The sequence below is a fragment of the Mercenaria mercenaria genome, chromosome 6 (genome assembly GCF_021730395.1).
Source record: "Mercenaria mercenaria strain notata chromosome 6, MADL_Memer_1, whole genome shotgun sequence".
Taxonomy (NCBI): Eukaryota; Metazoa; Mollusca; class Bivalvia; order Venerida; family Veneridae; genus Mercenaria; species Mercenaria mercenaria.
Genome location: NC_069366.1, coordinates 68,465,059 through 68,475,758, shown reverse-complemented (window position 1 = coordinate 68,475,758; position 10,700 = coordinate 68,465,059). Strand labels below are relative to the sequence as shown.

At 34.2% G+C, this 10,700-nt stretch overlaps 1 protein-coding gene across 1 annotated transcript; it reads right to left on the bottom strand.

Annotated features, from left to right (window-relative positions):
- Positions 1-1,563: 1,563 nt before the first annotated feature.
- Positions 1,564-9,792, bottom strand: LOC123550079 (uncharacterized). The gene is made up of 7 exons (XM_045338519.2): positions 9,704-9,792; positions 8,219-8,383; positions 7,835-7,911; positions 6,789-6,863; positions 6,226-6,463; positions 2,489-2,669; positions 1,564-1,999 (listed from the first exon to the last, which is right to left on the bottom strand). The coding sequence occupies exons 1-7, from the start codon at positions 9,723-9,725 to the stop codon at positions 1,603-1,605; spliced, it is 1,155 nt and encodes a 384-aa protein (XP_045194454.2). The 5' UTR covers positions 9,726-9,792; the 3' UTR covers positions 1,564-1,602.
- Positions 9,793-10,700: the final 908 nt, after the last annotated feature.

Here is a 10,700-nt window from a genome sequence, read left to right as displayed (position 1 = left end):
TACCAATATACAGGTCAGAGTGTTGAAACAACGATTGCCCGAAATGAACTTCGTATTTTTCTTATAAATTATGTTTTTAGTTTTGGTATTGTTTCATCGCTCCACGAATATGTTTTTTGTCTTTTGGCAGTTCCTGTGATATGCAGGCTCCATAACCACAGATCGTCTCTCTAAATTCCAGTTTGTTTAGGTCTGCCCATTGTTTTCTCGTTTAGGGCAAAGCCATTTTTCATATGGGGACCATACGCCGCTTTTCCTGGAATTGCACTCTGTGCATCATTGAAGGCATGGGCACCACCGTATGAATACATCTGCGGATGTCTTTAAATTATATTCTGGCACTTAAGACATGTGTAATTGTTGAGTTCTGCTCAACCCGGGTCTAGAGGGCGTGGACGGTAGCTTGCATTTCCGCTACCGTCCATGAACAGGCTCAATCAAACCGAGCCTGCAACATATTCGTTTATGTGTGGTGGGCCACCTGTGGCAGTATATGACAATATGACAGTAATTTTATGAAAAAAAAAACAACGTAAAGAAGAAAACACTGTAATAGGAGATATTACAAACACAACATCGAAATAGTAACAACTATACTTAATAAGTGAAGTATGCATGAGATAAAGTCTATATAATATGATTAAGATACACCATGTTTTAAAAGTCCGCCGTGTGTAGCCTGTTACTTCAGGTTTTACTGTAGTTAAAATATGGTAAAGGAGCTCATTTTAGTAGAAAAAGTAATTTAAACAAAATAAACACACACGCACGCACGCACGCACCATCACACGCACACACGCACGCACGCACGCACACACGCACGCAAACGCACACACATACACAAAAAGCAACTGCACTTTAAATACTAATTAATTTTTTAGGTTATGGACAAAATACACTGCATCCTATAATGTGATAATTATACATGGTTTGAAACCAGGTGCCTTTGATTTCCTCTTAATTTGTGTGCAATTTTCAAGTTGCTGGCTTCGGAAAACAAGTACGTCGTGTATTGAGAGAAACTGCTACAGCAATATATTAAAACATAATCGCCTTTCAGGAGCTGTAAACGACACATAGTGTGTCCAAGAACAAGAATCATAGCCTCTTCTAAAAAAAGGTTTGATCATTTTGAGTAAATCATATTAGAATCCAGAGGGAGATGTTGCTGATGAATCTCTTGCAATATATGCGGGGAAAAGAAAAATCCGTGATGTTGTGTAGAATTAGGATTAGGACAGCTAAGAGGCCAGATATTCGTGTGCAGAATTTCCAGTGCACTATTCAACATATATATACCACATAAGTATAGAAAACAACACGCATTTTCCCTTTCAGCTTTCTGGTTTCTGCCCTGTAAAAATTCTACTTTACAAATTAATAGAAGGTGTAAAGTGATAACAACAGAAAAAGCAGGTAAGTAACTAAAGTGTTCATTTCATATGTATGTTTTAACAATGTTGATTTACTCAGCTTGGTTGTTAGTTTTCTTCTATTTTTTTTTTCTGAAAGACAATCAAAGAGTCAGTTAAATGAAAATGCGATCAAATATGACAAGCAAAATAAAAGAACCAAACGGTACAGTTATTATTCAATCAAAAATTATGAACAAAAAAGATTCAATACTTTTCTTTGGAAATTACTTCCATTGAGTTCAGCTAGCTGGTTGATATATAACGCATGGTTAGAGTCTTTCGCGATGACACCAAGTGTCTGGTGGTCCACACCTCCTATTCCGATAGTTATAACAGACATAAACGTTTTCAGTAAATTTGAACGATAGCGGACTGTATTCAGAGAGTGGCTATTGACGAAGCTTCCGGTGATTATGATAGCAACATCCAGGACGTTCCGGCGATCACCATATTGTCCATTTGGTTGCAAGATGCCGTATTTTGTATATAAGTCATGCACAGGTTGGTAAATGTCCGGGGTAATTCCAGCATCTTGGAGAGACAATGTGGCGATGGCAACAGAGAGACTGAATGGATCGATATACCTAAAATCATCGAACGTTGATGAGCAATCAGCCTAAAATAATTCTTTTTTTTAAAAAGCCTTCGTTACTTAAATATAATAACAAAACTAAGCATTAACAGTAACTCTTGCTTATCTAAATTTGAAGCTCGTAGCAGTTGTCTCCCCTAAGAGGAACTTCCCATAAAATATCAATATTGCAGTAACATAACGATAAAATAAGTAAGCACCTATTACATAATTATTATGTCATTTCATGCATCAGCTTCTGATAAAATAGATGTTCATACAAACTTAACCTTAGATAAAAACGAATCAGGTGTCTTTTTTAAAATAAGAAAGCAGTATGGTTTAAATCTTAGTGTGTAGAACAGTTTAAAGTCTTAATCATCTGATTGTTGTTTCTCAGCATAATTTTGCAACGAACCAAAGACGCAGAAGGATTGTAGTCTGTGATTGATCTAAATAGTTATTAAAACATTGAAACCGGAAGTAAAAAAATAAGACATACCTATCAAGCTCCCAATGACTATTTACAGAGCTGGAATCAAAGGACGACAATGCCACCTGTGTGCTGTTGACTCCAATATCCATAGTTTTGACTAACTGCATTAGAAAATTGCAGACTGTTCGATTACCAAAGGAATATGGAATAGACTGGTCCATCATAATGATGATATCTCGTGAACAAGCTGAAATGAAATATGGAGAACTTACATGTTGGCATTATAAAATATGCAGAAGAGCAAAGAAGAGCAATGCTGAAGGTATGAAATAAAGGTAAAAATATAGAGAACTTTATAACTGAAAAATAAAGATTTCATATACTGAAGATTCAAAATGAAATATTGTTCTGATATGTTGTTACAAAAAACAAGCCTGAATTTCCGATAGGTAGGGCCACGTTCCAAAACTGCAGAGTCCCTAAAGAGCAAACCACAGCACGGGTACATGCAAAAGACAATGGCAGATAGAAAATACATGCAAAGACGACATGAGGACGAAACGAATGTTACAAGAATAGAAGTTTGGACTTAGTTAATGTCAAGAAAGAATAAGACAATAACCTCAGAAAAACAATTTACTTTATAATAATAATTCATTCTCAGTGGTCAAGAAATAAAAATACAGATGTTGATTCAGATCAAGCTAAGCTTCTTATATAATTATTATGTTATTCAAAATTTCTGAAAATACAATCTATTGCTCAAAGAAAAATGCACACCTTTGATTGACAATTTAGAATACTGTAGCTTATGCGTTGAAACATTTTCATAAAATATAAAAGCATTTAGAAACTGTAATGTTTTTAGAAAAATGTAATCATTTCATGAAAAGTTTACAATATTATCGTGATAGCTACCTAGCTAACTTATGGCAGAAATATGCCCCCTTAATAAATCAAGAATATACTGGACCGTCTCAAAATTTAATAACATAGCGATTGTCTTATTATTTTCCGCATTCCCCTTTGTCTCGGTTAAATCAGGATCACGCTGACACGCATACATTATTTTTTTTTATGCAAAACGAATTAGCGATTGTTTAAGTGATATGTATAAGATCATATAGTAGGTATAACTAGATTTGATCTCCAAGAAAAATATTCTGCGTTGTCTATTAATATATAAATGGTCATATAAATGGAAATTCGCATAGAAAGGGGAACGAAGTTTTGGAATGTTTGATGAAATTGAATCTTTTCACTTTTTGACGCATTTCAGTTTCTTTTTTCTCCTAGCAAACCTAGTATTTATGCCAAATTTTGAATTTGAGAAATATATTGGCGTCTATTTCGTACGGTTTTACTTCTTTAACATGTAAAACAAGAACTTTACTAGATATTTTTCGTTAATAAAGGTATATTCTGTCTTCTTAATATGATATATTTCTGACAGCTATGTACTTAGCTCGGATAAGGTCTGAAACAGTCACATGCCAAACGGTTATATTTTGCTTTCTGCTATTTAAATTTTAATGTTTCTGATACAGGAATAAATATTAAGGATCAATACATTATCTTATATATTCGCAATTTTAATATGACGTAACACTTTAACTCATCTTAGAAAATCGCCAAAGTAAAATCAAGTTTCTTTTGTAAAAAACGATATATATGGAAATTTCGATGCTTGACAGTGAAACTAGGCACATCTGAGGCAGCTGGAGCTGTCACTGGAGTGTTAAAGGACTCAAATGTGGATGAAGATATTGGACAATAGCCTGAGTCTGAGTTAAATGTATTTTGTAATAACAGAGATAGAAAAGTATATGAAAACATTTAATATGTATAAAAGGGTTATAATTCATGGAAACTTTCTGCAAACGTTATGCACCATATGTCATATCATGTGACCAATAATGTGGGACACTATTTTAAGTTTGAATCTAGTATGTATTTAGTAATAACTGAGATAGCGCAAAAGTGCGTCACAACCTTGTTTCATATATGATGTGGGTGAAGTTGTAGAACAACCGTTTCAAACATGAATTAAATCCATTTAGTACCAACAGAAATATGGTAAAAACGCATTAAAATTAAACGGATATTCTAAGTAGAAATAGGAAATAATTCACAAAATGTTTGTGCCAGAGATATGTACATTGTGTGATATGATTAGGACGATAATATGGAAGAACTATTTTAGGTTTGAAACAAATACATTAAGAAATAACAAAGATATAGTGAAAGTGCACCGACATTAACCTAGGATTCTAAGTAAAAAGGGTGCATAAATCATGGAATATCAGTTATTGCCCTTGTGTCATATGATGTGGGTGATAATGTGGTATATAAACTATCTTAAGGTATTAGGCCTATAATAGAGTACCTCCATTTTGAGTATTCAATTTCTACCATAAACCTACTTTGACTGTAATTTTCAGGGGGGCGTAGGTTCAAGCCCCACTGGGACCAATTGTTTTTCCTTATTTTCCTTTTTTCCTTTTTTCTTGTAAGGTTTTACTTCTTTCAAGACTTGTTATTGATTTATTGTACATAAGTGGAAAAAATTCATTTGATAAGCGATTTCTTGCTGTTCAAAGTGAATTTACCTCTGAAACAGAAAGGGGCAGAGTTAAACATCTTTAAAAATACTGAGTTAGATGCGGTAAAAGTTCTGTATTTTGCTTTCATTCTTTAGATTACATATTGTGGAAGAAATGTAGGTAGGTTTTACTTCTGCCCCAAGGTTATTTTTGAATGAAGGGAGCAAAATTCAAAACAGACCCGCAGGATTCGACCTTATTTTTTCAATGTTGGAGTTAGAATTCTGTCTCATTAAATCCGTTTACCCAGGCACCCTAGAAATAATGATACTAACAGTTTTTATTTTAAGTTTTATAATTGTTTACCAATAGTTTCTTTCATAAAAAATAATGGTATAATGAATTCTCTGCAAACGTTTTGGATAAAGGCCACTACTTTGAAATTTGTCTCTACTTGAGCTTGAGGAAATACCATAAATTACACAAAATTTATAAAAAAAACGGCACGGTAAAAGTTTTTAAAAATTTGCAATTAAGTGCGAAGCACGGTCAACTGTAAGAATATACCCAGCAAATGCCATTTTTTACACATTACTATTAGGGGGCCTAATACCTTAAGTTTGAATCAAATTGTTTGGTAATAACAGATATAGAGTGAAAGTGCATCAAAAAATTTAACCTGAAATTTTACGTAAAAGGGGACATTATTCATAAAATACTTGCGTGAGAGTTATGACCCTTGTGTTAAATGACGTTGGTGATGATTGAAGTTTGCAGAGATATAGTGAAAATGCATTAAAACTAATCAAAATTCTAAGTAAGAAGGGGGTATAGTTCCTGAAATTTTTTGGCCAAAGTTATGGACATTGTGTCATTTGATGTGGGTGAGATGTGGAACAAATATTTTAGGTATGAATCAAATCCATTAATAATATCTGAGACTGAGCAAAGTGCACCAAACCTTTAACCTAAAATTCTAAATAAAGTGGGAGGAACATTCACGAATAGTGGTCTGGAGTTATGACTCTTGTGCCTGATGATGTGGGTGATGATCAGGAATACCTATTTTAAGTTTGATAAAAATTACAGAGATGAAGAGAAAAAAGAGAAAGTTCATCAAAACTTTAATTAAGGTGTAGACGCGGAAGGACGCCGAAGCCGGATCGAGTAGGATAGCTCTCCATATACTTCGTATGGTCGAGCTAAGAATTCCGAAAGTTAAAGTTTGAGACGGACCTGTATTTACAATCTAAAGCTTACCCGAGGACTTCAGATTTGTAACAGTGGTCGGTACCGCTGTTGATGATGCTGTTGTTGATGGCATTGTTGTTGTTGACGGGGTTGTTGTTGTTGTTGTGGTTGAAGTTGAAGTTGATGTTGTTTTTGGTGGTGATGTAGATGTTTTCGTCGCTAACGGAGTGTTGCAGAGATCATTATCACAACAGTCGATTTTCACTGAACGTGAATGTAATGTCCTTTTTCTTCCGCCGTCACAAACCTAACAGAAGTTTGAAGTTCAATATATTTTACACATGTCCAGGATTATAATCAAGTACATACAACAGTATTTAGTGTTGAAAACAGAACAGCTTACAGACAATCTATGAGACAAAATGATTCATGTCACAAAGAAAAAATAATTACTGCATCTTATACTAAACATGAAATTAACGAGAAGAGAACAATCTTACGTTAGTATGACTTGAGGTTTCCTGTTTGCCCTTGATAGCATATTTCTATCAATTAAGATGTTGCAGCTTAAATCTGTCTGGCTTGTTATAGATATTTATTGTTGACAGGTTATAAAAAGTATAGAAATAAACCTTTTCCGCTTCACAGCCAAGTGTGTATCTTTTCTGTCCAGTTCTTGTTGATTGTATCATTTTAACCATACACATCTGAAAAATATTTAAGAATGTCCGCGAATGTAAAAATATTCTCCATGAAGAGGTGACTCGAGATAATCATTGATGTGTGTAATGGACCTCTACGTGTACTTCCAACATAGCAATATACACTAATTGAATGGCTTGCCGGCAAATATTCAATACTATTTGCCCCAGGGCCAAAGGACAGAGCGGTAATAGTTTTTTTAATATTGACCTGCAAGCAATTCAATAAGTATTTTATTACATGACATCAGTACCAAACTTTATTTTTTTCCCTCAAGGTATGACGTCAGCACAGCAAACCTATGTTGAACCTAAGACCGGTCAATAGTACAAACTATAGACCGACAATCTATAAAACGAGTTATGTTGATAGTGAATATTATACATAATATAAATATAAATCACGCAGCATTCAAAGAATAAATGTAGGATAGATATGATTTTTGTAGCATACATAGAATGAATGTAGTACTACATGCATTAAGTATTTTTTATTATTAAAACTTCTATGAGTCGAATCGTTAAAACGTTTAAAGTGTTTTTCTGTTTTCATGCAACAAATTTAATCATTGTTGTACAGGTGCGATACGAAATTATTAATTGCTCGTTATACTCGAGAACAGTTGTCACAGAGTCCATATAGGTGGAGGAAACAGCGAAGTTTGCATTTAACATCTAGCCATATACAGATTCTTCACAGGAATGAATTCTCTACCTCTGATGTCAATATCATTTAAGTTTCAATTAATGTACTGGATGGTTGGAAACTGATCATTTTACTTCGAAGTAAAAGTATATTATCAATATTTGATTGCAGTCTTCCAATCATGCTATACCTGTCCAGTGGATCTCTATTAAAAATATGCATTCAGCTAAGCTCTCTTCAAAACCTTTTCATACTCGTAGCTTGTTAAATCTGTCCTTTTTTGCCACATTTGCCTTGTTTACATTATCATGTCACGATTTTATTACATTACCTTATTCTTGTCACATGTCACAGTATTGCAAGAGCTTACATCAGTGTTCGTTGTGTTGCAGTTGTAGCAAGTCATTGCTGAAAAAAAAATATGTACATGAAAAATGCAAGACGGTTAATTACAAATATCGAATACCATAACATAGTACGAAGGCACGATGCCGATATTATCACTTTCATTTAATAAGGACTTTCTACTGAAAACTAAAAAGAAGTACATTCTAATAAAAAGAAGAAAATCAGTTTTTTTAGGAAGTTTTCGACATGAACGGACATATACGAAAGTACGTGTAGACCTAACTGTACGTATTAACACGTATATGGATACAACGACCACTTAAATAAGGGAACTTTTGTAAAAGGACAAATTTCATTTCATACTTACGACAGTTGCCACACAATTTCGGACATGCCGTCTGCGAAAGGATAGTGTCAAAACACAAATTTGCGTTTTGTTTGGCCATCTCAGAACACGCCGTAGGATCAATATCTTCACAAGAATTTACAGACCCTTCTACACATGACGCCAGAGCGAGGCAAAGCAGAAGACCTAAAAACACAGCACAGCACAGCTAGAATATACAAAATGTACTGATTTATGAAGACTTTATTTCATGGTCCATGGTAATTTAGCGGATGCATCATATGTAACACGGTAGCCTAAATAAATCCGAATATCACCATGAAGTATTTGTCTTATTTGAACATGTAAGCATGTCATAAACAGAAAATTCGTTGATCTTCACCAATTAGCATAAAGTAAAAAGAAAATTTGTTTTGTTTTCAGAGAGATATCAAAATATATCTTCACCGATTCTGATATTTTCGCTCAGGCTCCGCCTTCGTGAAATATTCAATTGTCTATCGGTGAAGATATCACACTGCGAACAAACAAATATCCTCTATCTTATTTATGTTCTGAGACACCAAGGAAATGAAAGAAATTTATGTTGAAGAAATCACTAGGCTAAAATAGATTAGATGTACACTATTATTGCATGCTGTAAGTGAATTTAAGAACTAGTAGGTGAATTCAGTAAAAACATGGAATAAAAAGAAAATTTGTTTGTTTTACATGTACGATCGAAATATATTTCATTCATGAAGACCATAATATACATTTTTGCTCGTGGCTGGGCCACACGTGAAAATAATACATATGGTATTCACTGGGTGAAATATCTTTCTATCTTTCATTGATTCAAACAAATATCCTCTAATTTCTTGAGGAAGACAAGTAAACTACGAAATTACGAAAGAAATTAAAAACAATTTAGAAGCAATCAAGAAAAGTAACAGCAAACTCGGTTTGATTGAATATAACAACTTTGCTACATTCCTCACGCCTTTATCACCGGCGTCCTCATAAATCTAAGATGAAAGATGTTGACTGGACCCCACTACAATGGATCATAATAAAATCACCTCCGAGTCCAGAGACTTTTTACGCCGCCACACAGAACTTAAAGACTGTTATTGTGTAATATTCAATCAAATCTTAAGAACGAATATAGTAGCATTATAACAAATTTTGTTTCATTCAGTCTTTTCAGAAGGCTTTGCAAACAGTGAATACACCAAAAGCCACCTAGCAAACACTTATATAGAGATTATTAATTGTTAAAGCAGAAATTTTAACTCCGATTAGAAAGGGCTCTAAACTGGTGCGAAAAGTATCAGCTACAACCTATAAATTGGACAAGCAATTAGATTTATCTTAACTGGCTTAATTCTCAAGTTATTACGAGTATATCAAATCCGCAAAAGTGCCTTTGATATACTAGAAACACTATTATTACATACGTGAAATTAAAACGCTACTATGCTGTGGATAGAATATGACTTTATATAGAATAAATATATACATTACATATTGCAATATAATCTGCCATTGTTTCCTTCACTTTGCACTTATAAAATAATGTTCAGTGCACTGACAAAACTATAGGTCACTTTTATCATGATTACCTTTATTGATAGCTGCCAAAAATGGCTGATAAAATTGAGACATATGTCCTTGGTTTCTAACCAGATAATATATTTAATACGATAATTGTGAGTTTTGAAAAACAGTGCTTTTGTATATTGCGTCTAAAATTTAAGTTATGTCCATGATTTAAATAGTTTATATATTTTTTCGAGGAGGTAACTGCCTGGTCATTAGCTGAGTTTTCTGTTTATGCATTTCCTTTGTCAATATTTTCTTGGAATCATTATGTATTAAAAGAATAATCTAAAGTCAAAGAAGGTAGGGCATTGTTGATTACTCTTGATACATATGTTCAGAAAACTATTTACCCATGTCAATTCGACTAAGGAGGTGTACCTGTAATGAAACTCGGCAATTTTTGTATGATTATGTACTATCGTACTACAATTCGGCATTGTTCGGACGTAAATCTACGTAATTATAACTGAACGCGCGCATTGATTTCATTGGAACAAAATTGGAACTTGCCGAAATCGCACACGGGGAATATGTATTTATCCAATGGTCGTTGCGGGTCCACTACCTTAAATGTTGGTTTGCATGTTTATATGTAATGAAAACCAAGAGTTCACTTCGCAAACCGTGTGTCACGTCACAATGCGACACGGCACATGACACTCCGACGCGACACTCGATATTTACCGTGACAGTTCGTGCCACATGCGTGACACACGACAGTGCGACAACATGGATGTCCTGTGTTCAATTGTCGTATGTTGAGTCAAATTGTCGTGCGCCACATCATAATAGCGAACTTCGTATGGACTGTCGCGTTGCGTTGTCGTGTGTCGTGTCGTGTGTTACATCGAGTGACGTGTCATTCAATGTGGCAGTAACCAGATTCCGATATTACGGCTCTTTACGAAACTAGGAACAT

Coding starts and splice junctions, on each gene's coding strand:
- LOC123550079 (XM_045338519.2), bottom strand. CDS start 9,725: ATGGCAGATTATATTGCAATAT. Junction 6,864..7,834: donor TGACATGTGACAAGAATAAG/GTAATGTAATAA, acceptor AATATTTTTCAG/ATGTGTATGGTTAAAATGAT. Junction 2,670..6,225: donor TACAAATCTGAAGTCCTCGG/GTAAGCTTTAGA, acceptor ATTTCATTTCAG/CTTGTTCACGAGATATCATC.